At 35.8% G+C, this 18,838-nt stretch overlaps 1 protein-coding gene across 3 annotated transcripts in view; it reads right to left on the minus strand.

Annotated features, from left to right (window-relative positions):
* The window catches only part of PRMT3 (protein arginine methyltransferase 3), a 142,241-nt gene that overhangs the window by 54,802 nt on the left and 68,601 nt on the right, over window positions 1-18,838 (minus strand). For all 3 annotated transcript variants that reach the window (XR_009564889.1, XM_030864874.2, XM_030864880.2), the window contains 2 exons: window positions 12,822-12,900; window positions 1,842-2,029 (listed from right to left, as the gene is read on the minus strand). Coding sequence is in view for 2 of the 3 variants with exons in the window: in XM_030864874.2 (XP_030720734.1) it covers window positions 1,842-2,029; window positions 12,822-12,900 (267 nt within the window). In the remaining variant the exon portion in view is untranslated. The remainder of the gene's footprint in view (window positions 1-1,841; window positions 2,030-12,821; window positions 12,901-18,838) is intronic.

An 18,838-nucleotide genomic window follows, 5' to 3' on the forward strand; every position in this document is an offset into this window, starting at 1 on the left:
TAAATTACGTGTGATAACAGTTAATAGTTTTGTAGGAAATGCCAACTTGAAAACATATGCTATTTAAAAGGACAAGGTGTTTTAGAATTCACTCTTGTAAGTGCATCTGAAGTTTCTTACATACTAGGAAAAACCACAACAATTCCAACCAACAAGCAAAACCAACTACGAAGATTCACTTCAGGAAAAAAATGGCCAAATATCCTTATTTTCTTATTCTGCCCTACCTAGTTCAAATCCTTCTCCATTTCACTATGGAGAGTAGATGGACTCAGTTACAGCAGTGTGACCAAATGATGCTGCAAAGGCTGTCAACATTTGACTTACCATGAGTAGGTATACAGTGAACACAATTCATATGACTACCTGAAACATTACTCTATTTTAAATAGTTTGAGAAAAATTTTAAAACGTTACAGCATGGTTGCCTTTTATTTATAGGAGGATTGCAGAACACAGAACATACTATATTTACCTAAACAAAGAAAATAAGAGAAACGGTGTATATATATATACACTTTTTAAACATCTTTATCAGTCCTAAATTTTCTATTTTATTTATTCATAGAATTTCTGGCATTAAGCAAAGAGATAACTAGAGAGAGAAATTAGCACACCCACATGACCCTCCTCTTTCTGCTCAGTCTTAATGCTGAGTTGGCTTACACCCCTACCCTGAGTCAAAGAACCCAAATAAATCCCTTACACTCAGTATACCAGGGCAGTGAACAGTCCTACAGTCATTAACCAGGCTGTATTTTTTTTTCTTAAAAGTTGAATGCAATTTTAATCAGCTTGTTGTTGTTGAGAAACTTTATGTGTTAACTTAAAACAGTTTATCAATTTAAGAAAATTAATGAACACTAACTGAGTATCTACTTTGTGCAGAGAACAACTATTGATACTATGAAAGTAACAGTGGACTAAAAAAGAAGAGACAATGTTCTGAACTTAACACTGAACAGGCTATATTTATCTGATGATACAACTGAAACAGATGAATTAAGAAGTCTTTTAAAAAAGCAACAGGGGGCTTCCCTGGTGGCGCAGTGGTTGGGAGTCCGCCTGCCGATGCAGGGGACACGGGTTCGTGCCCCGGTCCGGGAGGATCCCACATGCTGCGGAGCGGCTGGGCCCGTGAGCCATGGCCGCTGGGCCTGTGCGTCTGGAGCCTGTGCTCCGCAACGGGAGAGGCCACAGCGGTGAGAGGCCCGTGTACCACGCAAAAAAAAAAAAAAAAAAAAAAAAAGCAACAGGACTTTCACTCACTGCAAAGTTATTATTCTACCCATGTAAATTCGACATAGCAAAATTGACAATAAAACTAGAGATTAACATGGTGAAGAGTAAGATTGAAACACAAAAGGAATTAACTAAGCAATGTGAACATAGTAGGGTTTTAGTTTCATGGGCACAGTCACTATAATTAATTAATCTGAAAAGGCTGGAAGAAATCTGGGTGAGAGAAGTTGTGTGAAACATATATGAACGAATAATCTGGCTGTAAACGAGATGCTAGGATAAGGCCAGAATGTGCTGGTGAAGCAGAAATGACAATACAGCAGGACTTTTTGCCTTCGCTAAGCCAAAATAAATGATTCAACCCTTCAGTATAAGGAACTTCAATATATAAAGAGAAGTGATTCCAAAGGGATGACACAGTGAACTGGCAAATATTATGATATCAAGCTGCTTTAGATTAATTAAAATAGAAAGAATAATTACTGTTTTGAAGATACATAAATAAAATCAATATATTAATTTGAAATACTAAACTCATAAATGAAAACTAAGAAAAATAGCTATATTGTTAAAGAAAATAAAATTAGTAAAATACCTACCTTAATACTACAGGGGTCTGAAATAAGAGTCTTTGGATCTAAAACTTCCACCACAGCTTCTGGAATAACTGCTTTCTTCATGCAGGACATGTTGAAGCCATAGACATCATCCCAAAAAGTAATTCTATCAGCATATTTATTCATATCACTTACTGCCACAAGGCTGATAGTGCAAATATCAGGGTAGACTGTAACAAATAAAACAACGAGCAATTTAGCATTATCTCTCTTTGTAACAAAATATAATTTTTAAAGGCTACATATAAATATCAAATCCAACAGTACAGATTGCTAGCAAATGATTACTAGCAGCAGGGGATTAACAAAGGTATAGATCAGAGAAAATAACCAAGTTCCATGTTGTGGCCTCTTTAAAAAAATAATAAATAAAAGATTTCTATTACTGTGATGGTAAGATTAAAACAAAGATTTCAATGATGGGTTCCCACTCAAATTATTTAGAAAGGATGGACAAAATCCTGAAATAAACATATTTATTAACATTAAACATGCTGACTGTAAAAGAGGTACTAGATTTTTACTTTAAATGTTCCTCTGAAACGTGAAGAGGCAAATCCTTTAAAAAGGTGTGTTGTGTGATAGAATTTTACAGTTGTGTAGAAGACCAGTTCATATTACCCTCTCTCATCCATTATGAAAGGTAAACATTTATGAGCACCAAATGTGTGCTGATAAGTTATTCTATCTTACAGACTGTGCATACATGTCCCTACTCAAACTTACATTTACACAATTCTGACAAATATATTAGCAATTATTAGTGATGTAATAAATACTAAGAAAGGGGAAGCACAAGTTACTAAGGGACCTACAGAAAAAAACAGCTAACTCAGAAATCTGAGTTAGCTGTAGCTGTAGCAGGGGAACAAGGATATTGTTTAAGGCAAGAACTGAAGACCAACTAAGTTACCAGTGGGAGGGAAAGAGTGTTCTAGGCAGAGGGGGCAGTGGGCATGTAGGGGCACAGTACACTCCAATTTGAGAGGAACAGTGAAACAGAAGTCGACAAAGGAGGGACCAAAGAAAACAGTGCTGAGTAAACCACATTAATAAATTAGACTTTATTCTAAGAATAATGATAAGCCAGTGAAAAATTTTACATAGGGTAGCAACTTGATCAGATTTTGGTCTTAGAAAAGCCACCTTGAGTGCAATGTGGAGAATAAAAGGTAGGGAGCAAGACTAAGAGACAAACTAAGAGATAAATGTAATAATACAGGTGATCTGAAATAGACTGACGGTTGTGGGAATGGAGAGGAGGAGATACAGTCAAGGGGTGTTTAGGAGGTAGAACTCATAGGGCTGTAAGACCGGCTGGCTGTGAAGGTGAGAAACAGGGAAGAGTCAAGGATGACACAGTTTTAGACTTAGCAACTGGGTAAACTGTGGTACTAACCATTATAATAGGAAATTAAAAAAAGGGCAGATTCAAGAGGAATATGAGAGTTTAATGCTTATGAGACAAACAGATAAAAATATCCAACAAACAGCTGACTATACAGGTCTGAAATTCAAAAGCGGTGATCTGGGTTCAACATATAAATTTGGAACCGTGAGCACATAAATGCAAGTATAAGTAATGGGAGCTTATGAGGTCACCTAGGGATACATAATGAGTAGTGGAATTTAAGGGATGAGTAGAAGAAAAGGAGGCTGAAAAGAAATGGCTGAGAAGCTAGACCACAGAATTAAGAAGAAAACCAAGAGAGTAAGTGTTAAGAGAGGTAAGGAAAGAGAGCGTTCAGGGAGAAACTCTCCTCTCATAACTAGTAAAAACCTTTATAACATAAAATTTAAAAAATAACACTGATGTTCTTTTTTTTGGACTAATAAATAGCAAAATTAACTTTGTCCTTCAAATGTCAACATGTAGGGGATTCTTGAATTAAAATATAAGTTACATACCCCTATATCAACAAACTGAAAGCAAGTACATATGTGCCAAAGAAATGCACAAAGGAAAAAATTTTACTATTATTAACTAGCCTTCAGACTTAAACAGCAGAGAAATAACCCTCTCCTTCCCCCAAACTCTGTTTCTCTCCACAGCTGTAGGAATTTTATTATTCAACGACAGCAGCACTAAATTATCTTCTAAATAAAGCCCACGATAAGATCTGCTGGCATCAGAGCAATTGCTTCTTCCAAACCTGACATCTGAGATACCCAGAAAAAATAACTGGTGCTATGTCACTGATAAGAAGTTTCTCAAGTCTTCTCTAAGGGGGCATGTAAGGCAGATATGATAGCTGCATTGGGCTGGAGTCGACTGCTGTGTAAACTGAGTTACTTCTACCCTCCTCTTCCTCCACGGACGTGTTAAGCCTCTTGACTGTGTTTAAATTTCTGATCAATACAAATTTTTCAAAGTAAATGATGTGCTACTGTAAATGCTGACCCAGCAAGAGTATCTGCTACAGGAAAGGTATGTACGTTTAGTTTCCTGAACCAGGTCCTTACTATGAGAAGCACTGAAGAAGAAACAGAATTCTGAAGCAATGTTAGATAGTTGGCAACTTCTTTTTGTATACTTTGTCAGACTTAATATGACTATCATGTAAGCTTTCCAACATTATATCCTGTTAATTTCACCCTTAAAGAGGAACATAAGGGTACAGATCAGGGGTCAGCAAACATTTTATGTAAAGTGACTGTTTTAGGTTTTGTGTATGGTCTTTATTAAAGCTACTCATCTCTGCTGCTACGATGTGAAAGCCCCAAAGACAATATATAAATACACAAGCATGGCTATTTTCCAATAAAACTTTATCTACAAAAACAGGCAGCACACCAGATATAGATATCCCTGATATAGATGAGGGAAAAATGGATGAGGGAGGTCATTATCAGGGCCATTATACTGTGCTACTTCTGGGAGCACCACTCACAGTGTCCAAATATCCCCTGGAGTTGCGCAGTGTACATTCAAGCTACTTAACATGGTTCACAGAGTTCTTCTATTTTAGAATATTATTAAAAATCTTAGTGAACTTAAAATACTTACTACCTAGCCCTTTGTAGAAAAAGTTTGCTGAACTCCGGCTCTGTATCAAGCAATATGATGTACTAGTCAGTAATATTACTAAGAAATAAGGATAGCTTTTTCATTCATAAGGAAAAACTGTAAGTTACTAAAACTAATTAAAAAGTTTTGAAAATATGTTGGTAATAAGAGAAACAGACTAAAGAGGAATATGATTTAACTTTTCCAAGGTTTACTTATTTATTATTAACTTATTAATTAATTAATTTGGCTGCTCCGGGTCTTAGTTGTGGCACGTGGGATCTTCATTGCGGCACGTGGGATCTTTTACTTGCATGCGGGATCTTTTAGTTGAGGCAGGCATGTGGGATCTAGTTCCCCAACCAGGGATCGAACCCAGGTCCCCTGAATTGGGAGTGCTGAGTCTTAACCACTGGACCACCAGGGAAGTCCCTCAAGGTTTATTTTTCAAGCTAATTATATTTCACAAAAATACAGAAAATCAAAAGAATAAAACAGAAAATCATCGTTCCTGTATTTGTTATAATTTAGAAATGAAATTAGCTTTTATCTTTCAGTTAGTAAGATCTATGAATATTTATGAAAGACTTGTTATCAATGCTATAGGTCAGTTTGATTCTTTATCCATCTCCTCAGAGCTGGCTAAAATTTTGGGCCACTTGTCAGAATCCTGACTAACCCTTTACCTTCATATTCTGACACATTTGTCACCTGATTTTTGTCAGAAAGAAGCATAATTGAATAATTATTCCTTCTTGTAGGTGAAATTAACAAAGTGTTGATTGGACAAAAGCACCCTCTTAACAGACCATTTATAAATTCATGGCTTTGACATCTGTGTCCTTCTCGATTCACTGCCCAAAATTCATCTGTCACTAGAACAGCTCACATGGTGAACAGATAAAGATGGGAAATCCTTTATCCCTTAGAAATGCCTCACAAACTTTTGGACACTAAAGGATAAGACTGAGATGCATAAAGAAACAATTCCTAGTAAACACTAGCATCACTGCTTGTATATAAATAACCAGAGAGGAAAAAGGTTTAGAATGAAAGGAGATAATAAATAAATCAAAATAGACTGTCCTTTTCACAATATATGTGAACCACATGGAGGTAGACTTCACTGAAATAATAGTCAACAATACAATGACTGACATCCATAAATAATTTGGGAGTTGAATAAGCTTAAAAAATTAATTTATATAATAAGGTTATCTTAAAAATTAATATTTATTTGGAAATTGGAACATCTTCTCATCGTTAACTTATAATAAATGTATAAATAGTGATTAGGCCCACATTCTAAAGCTTAACTAGGCTAAAATGTTGCTGCAATATGCATTGAAAAATTATAATGAGAAAAAAAGGTAGAAAATGACACTACTGCAATATCACTGAACAGAACAAAAATAATAAACGTGGGAAAAACAGATTTGAAGATGAGGAAGTACACAGTAAATTATGGAAATACTAAAGAAACCTCTAAGCACTATGAGACAGTGTTAGTGGCTGATTACACTGAGATATGTACTATACAAACAGCAGGTGATAACACCATGATGCCTAAATTCATTTCAAAACTTTTATAAGGTATAACCTTAACACTAATCTCATGTTTACCAGCTATAACTCAGGGGGGGAATTAACATTTATTGAGCAACTATTTTATGTCAAGCATCTCATTCAGACTTTTGACTGATTCTATAAAGCTGGATTATAATCCTCATTTTTCAGATAAGGAAACTGAAATTCAGAAAAATTAAGTAACCTGCCTAAATTACTGGTCTTCATCAGCTAACTAGGTAACTAATCATCTGATGAAGCAGGGATTTAACTCAAGGTCTGACTGCAAAATCTTTATGCTTTCCATTTATTCATGATGCCAAATTTTATGCTTTTCAAATGGAAAAAAAGGAAAGAGGAACTCGACTATCCCATAGTAAATGAGCACCTGTTGGAGAAGAAAGAAGAAGGAAAAAAGTGTTGAGAAAGTTTAGAGATTAATAAAATTTCAGGGCAAAGTGAGGAAAATGGAAACATTCAGCCTTACCCATTCCATCTGAGTAAAGGAATGAGGTGATAAGGTAAAGAGATCCTAAAAAGGAGAGCAACCAAGCAGAAATGGGGGAGGAGTCAGTAAAGTCTACAGCTCAGCTTTCTACAGAGAGGGAAATAGTAAGAAAAGTATATTTGTAAACCTGGACTTTATAACAGAGGCAATTTCTTATTCGCATAGATCAGGTTTCCAATGCAAATTCTAATGCAAAACCTGAGAGAGACAGATCTGTCAGTGTATATAGTACATATCTGCCACTCTATTTTGCTGCCCCCCTCTGAACTGTTTGAGAGATTTCCTATGTTGAGGCAGGGCCTACTTCCCTCTATAAAAGCTGAAAATGACAAAAACTTGCTTTCCCTCCCTCCCTCCCTCCCTTGCAAGTTAGGCATGAACACATGACTTAGGCTCTACTAATGATATACACCTAAACCTGTGTCTACTTTTCAGAGGCAGCAATACCTACTGCTGGGCACATCTTAAATAAATTCTTATGACAGGACTCTTCCCCTAGATTTTGTTTCAAAAGGATCAGACGTGGAGTCTGAAGATCCATATTTTTAACAAAAGGTCCCAGTGACTGTGATGGTCTGCCAAGATTAGGAAACAATGACTTAGGATACGGCTGTCTTAGTAACTTGCTTTGTACTGAACATAGTGCTCAACTTTATAATCCTGACAACTATAAATCAGAGAAGATGTACACTGTGAAGGACCTCATAAGAAAGTTGAGTTTTGTTCTGACCATATGAGGGGGGAAGAAACCTTTCATCTTCCTTGCAATGAAAGGCAATGAAAACAACATTCTTTTCCAGTACCATGGAAGATGTCTCCTTTAATGGGCACCTACATTTCTATGCAACAATTATGATTTTACAAAACTATTATCAGTTCTGAGGAAGTTTCAAAGCAACGAATTATTTCTTTGTGCTCCTACAATTTCAATTGGTCCAATTCTGGACGATGTCAACCCTGATTACTTGACTAAAGTGGAGTCTGCTAGGCTTCTACATGGAAATTTACTCTTTTCTCTTTGTAATTAGTAGATATTTTGTGGGGAGATTCTTGGAAACTAACTAGGTAAGTATTCCATTCTTAAACTTTCAGATTATTCATTTTATATATAAAAACCTTTTCAGGGCTTCCATAGTGGCGCAGTGGTTGAGAGTCCACCTGCCGATGCAGGGGACGCGGGTTCGTGCCCCAGTCCGGGAAGATCCCACATGCCGCGGAGCGGCTAGGCCCATGAGCCATGGCCGCTGAGCCTGCGCATCTGGAGCCTGTGCTCCGCAACGGGAGAGGCCACAACAGTGAGAGGCCCGCGTACCACAAAAAACAAAACAAAACAAAAAATCTTTTCAGTAGCTATGAAGATGGGCATGATTTTGCTCCTTAATGCTAAGCCCTATTCATATAATTATATAATATTTTGCCCAAATTCCCTTTTGTTTGGTATCAATATCATGACTTTTTTTCTATCTGCCTGAGTATCTTTTTTAACCCAAGTTTAACTTTTCTATATAATTTTGTTTTAGGTGTGTCACTATATAGTGCACAGAATTGGGTTTTCTCTTATGATCCGATCTGAAATTCTTTTTCATTTAATAAATGAATTTAGTCCATTTACATTATTGATATGAGAACTTTTTCTTGTTCACAACTCTACCATTTTATATTATTCTGTATCTGTAGTTTTTGTTTTATTTTGTTTTTTAAGTAGTTCAACTACATGGTCTTTTTGCTTTTTCCTAAGTATTAATTCTTTAATTTACAAAGTTTGCCTTTTTGTTCTAGTAGCTAACTTTATAATTACAACCTCAAAGAATATCTTTAGTTGTCTATTTTTAACATTATTTACTAATCTCCTATTGCGAATAATGATAAAGTTAGTATATTTCCTTGTTTTTCCCTTTCCTTTCCTCTTCTTTTTTTTTTTTTTTGCGGTATGTGGGCCTCTCACTGTTGTGGCCTCTCCCGTTGCGGAGCACAGGCTCCGGTCGCGTAGGCTCAGCGGCCACGGCTCACGGGCTCAGACGCTCCATGGCATGTGGGATCTTCCCGGACCGGGGCACGAACCCGCGTCCCCTGCATCGGCAGGCGGACTCTCAACCACTGCGCCACCAGGGAAGCCCTCCTTTCCTCTTCTTAATCACCCAATTACTTTTTTAATTACAAAAAGAGATGCAATGATAATACTAACAACAATTACAGAAGTAGGTAGTTAGTACAGAGTTTTAATATATTTTTCAAAATAGCTAGAAATCAAATTATGTCATAATTCATTTGACCTGAAGGAGGTGGAAGATGCTGCTTCATTTTTTTTTTAATTAATTTATTTTTGGCGGTGTTGGGTCTTCGTTGCTGTGCATGGGCTTTCTCTAGTTGTGGCGAGAGGGGGCTATTCTTTGTTGCAGTGCATGGGCTTCTCATTGCAGTGGCCTCTCCTGTTTTGGAGCACGGGCTCCAGGTGCGTGGGCTTCAGCAGTTGTGGCACGTCAGCTCAGAAGTTGTGGCTCGTGGGCTCAGTAGTTGTGGCTCATGGGCTCTAGAGCTCAGGCTCAGTAGTCGTGGTGCACAGACCCAGGTGCTCCGCAGCATGTGGGATCTTCCCGGAGCAGGGCTTGAACCCGTGTCCCCTGCGCCACCAGGGAAGCCCTCATTTTTTTTTTTTTAAGTCATCTCTATTGAGGTAAAATTTACACGCAGTAAAACTCACTCTCTGTCCTTTTTGATGTATAATCCTATGTGATTTGATAACATAGAGTTACACAATCACCACTACAATCATGATACAGACAGGATCAATGACCACAAGCCTCACCATTCAATTTTAATCAACAGTATCATTTTAATATTACCTCTGTAGTGCTAAATGTGCTCTAATGCTACTACTTGAGTTGTCAGCTTTAAATGATATCCCATAAATTCCTATTAAAGATAAATCTGGGCTTCCCTGGTGGCACAGTGGTTGAGAGTCTGCCTGCCGATGCAGGGGACACGGGTTCATGCCCCGGTCCGGGAAGATCCCACATGCTGCGGAGCGGCTAGGCCTATGAGCCATGGCCGCTGAGCCTGCGCGTCCAGAGCCTGTGCTCCGCAATGGGAGAGGCCACAACGGTAAGAGGACCGCGTACCGCAAAAAAAAAAAAAAAAAAAGATAAATCCATTTAAGTATACACACTTTCCCACCTACCTCCTGCATTCCCTTTACAATTTTTGTGAGATGTGGTATTTGACACTTTTAGGGTATAAAGCATTTACATTCTATGCTGTCATCCTAAAATATACATTGGTTTTCATCTTAATTCCTCGTAAAATTATGCATTGATCTCAACCTAACATTTTCTTGGTTTTACTCCTGATCTCTTGGTTGGCTGAATGTAAAACACAACAATTTCTGATATACAATTAGTAAGTCTTAGCTAATAATAGAAGAAAATAGTAAATCCACTTTCACTAACTTTACAAAACTTAAAAAAATTTTTTTTATTTGGCCGCACCGCATGGCTTGTGGGATCTTAGTTCCCTGACTAGGGATCAAACCTGGGCTCACAGCAGTGAAAGCATAGAGTCCTAACCACTGGACTGCCAGGGAATCCCCACAAAGCTTTATTTTTATTAGTGATAACAGTAGTAAATGAGTACCTCTAAAGTACTGTGGAACTGCCTGGTGATAAGGAGCATGAATACTCAAGTTACTGGCTGACTGTCTTTTATAAAGGCTTTACTCCATGCCATTAAATATAAAGTGAGACATAAACTGAACCTGGATTCATGTAAAAATAAACTGTGGTCCCTTCATGCTTATATGGTCTCCAATAGTCTCCCTCTCTCATAATTCAATCATTCTTTCTAAAACCTTGACACTGCTAATTGCTTAATAAATCTTTCCTTCAGAAAAACATGAAAGAAAACTTTGTTTACAATAAAAGAATGAGCATCTAGATGATATTTATTCATCAAGGCATACACAAATACACAAAATAGGCTAAACCACTTCATGTTACTCATTTCTGACTTTTCCTACTACTCTTGATTCTTTTAACAAGTAACATTCAACAGCACTGCTTATGAAGTTATATGCTGACCTCTCTTCAATATACTTCCAGATTATCTTAGTGCTAACAGCAGTTATATAAAAATATGGAAAGAGCTAGAATAAAGCCTCCACTTTATCCCTTTGATGATGGGAAATAGCTCTGCCACTGTTTCAGCTATAACCTCATTATTCACATGGCTGTAAGTTCTTAATGAATTTCATCAAGAATTCAATTTAAATGTATTAAGTTGCTGTCAGTCCTTCAGTAAGATCAATGAACACCACTCAGGGAAGTATGGAAACAGTTTTCTGAATCTTCCCTAGAACAACTTCAAGGCAAGAATTAGATTCAATAAAATGCACTTTAGTAAAGAAACAACAAGGGATACTGAAAAGAACAAGAATACTGGAGTCTGGCAGATCTGAGTTTAGAAAAAAAAAAAATTCAAGACTTGGACACTTAATATGTACCATCCAGGACACCTATGTTTCTAAAGTCTCACAGGGCTGTTGTGAGGATTACAACACGTGAGGATTACATGTAATAAGATAAAGGTACAGCGTATTATTTGGCAACTATTGCACAATCAACAAATGCTAGATAATATTAGTTTTTAGTCATTAAGTGTAGTTGTCTTTAAAACACAATCACTGCAATTATTGAGAGATACAGCTAATTGTTGCAGGGTAAAATATATCTAAAAATTCTAGCCACGTTCACGTCAGAGATCAGAAGCGTATCTTGAAATGGTTGCAGGAAATACAGTGATAAAATGAGAGCATTTTGAAAAACAAAGGCAATCTATTTAAATGATATTATAAAAAGAACTCAACTGTACTGGAGAATTTTCTCTATGCTTTATGTTTTGGCCTTACTGATTTTTACTGCCGAAGTAATTTCATCGAACATGGATGGGCAGGAGGCATAAGTATGGTCAAGTGCTTTATGTCACCAGTTCAAAATGTATCCTCCTTTTCACCCACTTTTATATAACAGTTTTATCAACTGTACTCTGACCATGGAAATGATTTACTGGTTCTGAAGCTTTGAGAAAGGAAAGGTACAGGGAAAGGTGAATGAAGGGAGACATGCTATTCAATTCAGTTTTAATGATTCAATGCAAAAAACATGTATGATGTTCTATCTATGTTCCAGAAGCTGTGGAGCTCAGTGAAGAGCCAAAGATGAGTAAAACATAATCCCTGAGAACATTTATTTGTATACAACTGTTCATAGCAGAAAGCCTGTAAAAACACAATCTCACTTTGAGTACGCAGAGCTAATATGATTAAAAGTTCACCATGGCCATGAAAAGGAAGCCTTCCAAATTTATTGGGATCTATTGAAAAATACTGATTGGGTATACTGTGGTTTAAAAACTTAGTAGAAACCACTCACTACTTAAATGCTCTTGTTAAATTACAAAGAAGCCAGGTTTATACATTCAATGAAGTCATGGAATATTTGCTACCAAAGTGAATGATCTCCAACCTAGTATGAAACATTCTTTTGGGAAAAAACAGAAACAAAAAAACCCTAAATGTCACAAAGATTAAAAATCAAAGAGTCTCTGTTAGATTTTTATTTGAATATCAAAAAGCTTCCAAATCTAGTCCTTAGTATTTTTATTAAAAGTATTCATGAGAATACCATTAACTTAAGAGTTCTGCATATCTTATATAATGTTCTACTATCAACGGTACACTAAACAAATGTCTTAAATCTTCCTCTGATGGAAATGTCTTTCATCTCTATTGGGAACTTTCTCAGTCATGCATAGTTTATTTGAAATCCAAAGGTTCATTTGGTTCTGCTAGACTAGAATTAGATTACTAAAACTAGAATTTTATACTCACCCGATCCTCCTTTTGACAAGTATTTGTTCTTTGCATAAAGGACAGAATCTAACATGGACTCAAAAAGAAGAAAATAGCCCTGTATAAAAAAAGAAAAAATGGATTTTAGAAAAGTGCAGTATCATCATATGCAGTTCAATTTAAATATCTGGCTAGTGTTTTAATGGAAAATATACTTTTAGTCTCTACCATATAATATTCTGCAAAGTTTGAAATTATTTTTTGCAGTAAATTCTCCACATAATAATTATTAGAAAATCAGGCCAGGGAATGGACTTGAGGACATGGGGAGGGGGAAGGGTAAGCTGGGACAAAGTGAGAGAGTGGCATGGACATATATACACTACCAAATGTAAAACAGATAGCTAGTGGGAAGCAGCCACACACAGCACAGGGAGATCAGCTCGGTGCTTTGTGACCACCTAGAGGAGTGGGATAGGGAGGGTGGGAGGGAGACAGGGAGATGCAAGGGGGAGGAGATGTGGGTATATATGTATATGTATAGCTGATTCATTTTGTTATAAAGCAGAAACTAACACACCATTGTAAAGCAATTATACTCCAATAAAGATGTTAAAAAAAGAAAAGAAAAGAAAAGAAAATCAGGCCAGGGTACAAAGTGGATCCAGAACGTTTATTACAGCAGAATATACTGAACCTTCTCTACCTGTGCTTCCACTTTCTAGACTATTATTTCTTCCACATTAAAAGGAAACTTTCAGATAGAAATTGCTAATGTATCCTATAATTTCCTGGAATACTGCAATATTAATCTAGAGCAATAGTTCTTAACTAGATTTTGCCCCTGGGGGACATTTTTCATTGTCACGGCTGGGTGGGGGCAATGCTGATAAACGTCCTTCACTGACACAGGACGGCCCCCAAACAAAGAAATGTCTGATCCCAAATGTCCACAGAGCTAAGGCTGAGAAACTCTGGTCTGGAACACCTTTTCCCAAAATGTTTCCTGCCCAAAAACATTCTCTTTGAAGAGTTTTTTTTTTAAAAAAAAAAAAAGGAGGGGAGAGGTGAGAAAGACCAGATGCTGTATCATCCTCATATAGAGATTCATAATGCACATCAGCACATTAACAGTTCTGAGAAGTGTTATGGTAAAGAGGATGGTTGAACAAATTCTAAACAAGTATTACCCACTTTTTAACTAGAAATCTCTTTTTTTCTATTTAACATGTATCAACACCTTGCACAACTATGTTGTTTGAAATACATTTCATGAAACTCAGCCCCAGTGTGCTCCAGACTCTGGAGAACACTTGACTCCTCCACCAAGAAAGCCTAATCACAGCACAGATGAAAAGATAATCTGTCACTACTGGTGTCACAAACACAGTACATTCTAATAGTATGCTATACACTTTATTATAGAAATGATGAAGTAATCATGAGTGAGAGATCAATGCCAGTTTCTGTCAATCTTCTTCTGGGGCCCATTCTCCAATAGCCCTGAGCAGCAGGGTAAGTCAAGTGTTCAGCACAGTGCTTAGCACATAATACACCCTATTATGGCTAAGGGTTAACCAATATGAATGTTACCCTCATGTCAGCATTCTAAATCAAAACTGTTCTCACTCATTTGTTCTGTGCACAAATAACTAAGAGGATCAATACACAACACAATGAACAAAACTGTTTTAAATGTTTCTCTAGCACAGGAAAAACCTTCAAACCCAGAATGGATAATCTTCCCAAGAGATTAATAGCAAATTTAAATTTACAGAAAATACAGCTCTAGTGCTTGAATCACTTATAAAGGAACCTAATTAAACTACTGCTAGCAACTCTATATTGGCATTTAGCTTCTCCCCACAACACACTAATCCACTGATAAAAAAATAATTGCCTACCAAAGACAGACTTAGCAACAAAACTTTTATTACTGTGTTTACATTCGGATAATTAAGGATTTGGTGGAAACTGCTTTCCTTGATAGAGCACTTCAGTAAAATGTCTAACTCTTATAAGTTAGTTCCTCATTAATATCATCTGTGTATTCAAAGCACAAGAGCCTTCTGGAATTCAACTAAGATATCTTTATCAATCTGACATAATTCATGCAGATCTATGCACACAGATGCTTATAAATAAGCATTTATCAGTTGATTAAAGTGAATTATAATTTTTGCCAAAAAAATTATTTGAAGAGGAGGCATCTATTTACCTAAGAGGAAAAGATCAGTTGGTAAAACATGTTAGTAGGTTGGGAAAAAACGGTCCTTATTTGCAAGATTGTTGCATGTTAAAACATTAAAATAAAATCAAATCACATTTTCATACAAATTGAGTATTCATTATAGTCCAATCTTTTTTGGAAGGGGGCAAAAAGTATAGTGTGTTACTGATCTGGCACCATGTCAAACTGTTTCTAGTATTATTCTTTCAAAGTAGTTAGTTAAATCTAAGTATTTTCCCTCTGTAAGTTCAAACTCCATCTTACTTCCACATACTACAATCAAACCAAAAAAGTTTTTTCAATCCGTAACTGAAAGTAGCTCCTTCTAGCAACATGCTCATTTATTGCATTTAAGATAAAGTTATAATTAGCCATTCATCTGAGATTAAATAACCGTATTTTAAATCGGTACTATGGTCAATACCAATAGAACCAATTTAGAGGGTGGACTCTTGGATTTATATCCTAGAGGAGCTTCTTTCTCTATGTAACGTTGGGCAAGTTTACAAATGAAGAAACCGAGACTCAGTGACGTTAAGTGACAATAACAATGGTATTCTACACCATAGAGCTGTTATGAGAACTAAGTATGTTAATACATGTAAAAAGGTTTGGAACAGTAAATCTAATTAGTTTAACTAAAAAAAATTAAGAGCTACTTAAAAAATATATTTGTAAAGGCTAGTGAGAATTTTTAAATTACATTTAATAGAGAATGAAGGCTTACCAGATTGTCCAGAATTATATATTTAGTGAATGGTCCTATATTAAAATCCAGTCAGAACTAAAATTCTTTCCCCCCCCGCCCCAGGAGTCACTTTTTTTTTCAGACCAGCCAAAACTATACGCATTGTGTGCATACAAAAAAAAAAGATAAAAATGAGAAAACTTTCTTTAAAATTAAGAAACAAAATTTTAAACCCAATTGAAATAATTTGAGCAGGTTGGCCAAATTAGTGCCAATTCCAGCTTCAAGATTCTTCTTGTGAAGATAGAGAGATTTGTTTCACTGGGCTAAAAAAGTTAATTTTACTTAATCTTCTGAACTTTAGTATTTATACTTAAGACTTTCCTATATATCTGCTTCCATTTAAAATAATAAACACCAATAAGCACTTTTCCACATACCCCATAATGATCACCTTAGCTAGGATCAGAATCCTGATCAAACAATATTAGAGAGTTTCTAAGGTTCTAACTATTTAAACAATGTAATTTTCACATTAGAGAAATCAGTACTAGCAAGGTTAAGTGAGGTATTTTAGGTCACGTAGCTGGAAAAATAATACTGGACAATTTTCAGATCCCCTCATAAACACTGGTCTTAAGATTCAATTCCCAATGCTGCTAACTAAACTCAACAAGAGATAAGCGTGCAAATAAACAAAACAAAGATAATCATCCCCGGCAGCAAAAACATCCTTTCATAAATGCCATGTCTTTACTTCCCATTTTTTAGAGTCAGCCAACATTATGAAGTCAGAGAGTTTCTGAAAGCAAATAATCAAATGTTTTTGTTGATACATGTAAAGGATTTAGCAGAGTGCCTGGCACAGAGTTAACACATAAAACCTACAAAGGACCATTTTTTATAACTCTAATTTGGCAGAAGTCATCATATGGGGTCAGCTACTATGAGGTAGAATTGGGCTAAAATGGATTGAAGCAGAAGGCTAAAGCACGTCTTTCTTTTTTCGTCTTTTCCCATTCCATTTTTTTCTCCTTTTTTCTCTCTTCATTGGTGTATAATTAAAAACAATACTTTATTTCTGATAATACCTTTTTTATTTCTGTAGCAAGATATTTCTTGTATATGACAAGGCTTCTGTTCTGTCAAAGCAGTTTCTAAACTTTATGTTAAAGAATAACTAAACTAGCAAATCAGTAGAAAAGCATTCCTTCAAAACAAGAATAGATTATACATATTCATATTTAGTGCATCTACTAAATATGCCACATTATGACTATGATTATGATTTTGGCCACGCCACGGGGCTTGTGGGATCTTAGTTCCCCTACCAGGGATCGAACCTGGGCCCTGGCAGTGAAAGCGCCAAGTTCTAACCACTGGACCCCGGGAATTCCCAAGCCACATTACTTATTACTCAATGAAGACTGACAATTTTACTGGTCATTTATTTCACTTAGTATCCAGATATCTGCTCAACTATTACCTCCTCAAAAGGGATTTTCTTAATGTCTCCACATAAAATATCTTCTTTTTCCCCCACCGAACTCTCTCTCTTTACCCTGCTTTGTACTCTATCATAGCACTTAAAATTGGTTATTTTAAAATGCTGTTTTGCTTTCTAAAATTAAAATTCTCAAATAATAATAGTGGTGAAAACTGTCAAAGTTCATAGTATTAAGTGTTCTTTTATGGAATATCTTATTTAATTCTTCCCTAAAGCACATGTTATTATTTCCATTTAACTAATGAGGAAATTAAGGCTTAGAAACATTAAATAAGACTTAAAAAAAACAGCACACAGTCACAGAAACAGTTGAACAAGTCAGAATTTGGAACCTTGGTCTGCCTGACTACAGAGGTCAAGTTCTGAATAACTATTCTATGTTGCTTCTTAAATTGATTTACCTGATTGAAAATAAGACTTGGTATTTGTATTATATTATACTACATTTGTAATTAAGGACTCAAGTGTTCTGAAATAAGAAAATTCCCATAGAGCATATTAAACAAGATTAGAATTTACAATAGGTATCTGATTAATATTTCAGAGTGAAAGCTTATTTGGCAAGTGGCTGTTAGCCACCATTCACTGTGAAAAATATGACTTTAGAAAATCAATGAATATACTAGAATATATGTAGAAACAAAACTTAACATTTGTGAGATAAATGAAAATGTCTAGTTAAAAATATTAGCAGATGAAAAGTTTCATATATGGATTGCTTGCGGTTATTGTCCTTTCTCTCAACTTTCCACTTTGCTAAACTTCATTTTACTATAGGCTCCCTACGTGATAGAATAGGCTTTAACTTCCTGGGAACTGTCCTTGGTTCTGAACCAAGTCATTTATTACTGATATCAGAAGGCTTTGCTCCAAATGCCCTGCTCATCTGCAGTGTAATTCAGACTGTAATTTCACAGGCTGCTGCCTCACCTGTAGGGGTGCCATCTGGAAGAGAATTATACCCAATACTTCTCCCATGATGCTCATGGGGCACTTTTCTTCCCAAACTGACATTCACTTTTTAAAATTAAAATTTGCATTTACACTTCAAAAATTAATAACTACAAAAGTAACACACTGGATCAAATCTGGAACTAGAAGAACCATTAACATTATTCACTGAAATAGAAATAATGCCTATTATTATTTTAAAATGTCTGCTCATGGTATCTTCTTGGAATAGATAAATTAATGATAAAAGAAACCTGTGATACCTTCAGAATAAGGTGCTTCTCTTGACTAATTTTTTTTTCAGTTCAAATAACTGAATTACTGACACACGCTTAGGTAGAATTAACTGTTTAAAAAAGTGAGGCAAGGGGAAGGCAACAATAAAATGACGAGTTTATGTGTAGAAAGTCTAGTGACAAACAGTCAACAATCTGGATTTATTTAAAGATAAAAAATAAAGATTTATTTAAAAATATTTAAAGATTACTTCCAACAAATAAATAAACCTACGAAATCTAATCTCAAATTCTTAAGTACATTTCTGAAGCATAATAAATATTTGATGACTTCTTTTTCAATACTCCTCTCAATTCTATAAGATTTACTATAGATAGGATTTTATCCAATGTGACTGGGACTAGTAGTCAGTTAACTGAAAACAACATGTTTTAAGTAAAAAC

This window comes from Globicephala melas, chromosome 8 (assembly GCF_963455315.2).
Source record: "Globicephala melas chromosome 8, mGloMel1.2, whole genome shotgun sequence".
NCBI classification, from domain to species: domain Eukaryota; kingdom Metazoa; phylum Chordata; class Mammalia; order Artiodactyla; family Delphinidae; genus Globicephala; species Globicephala melas.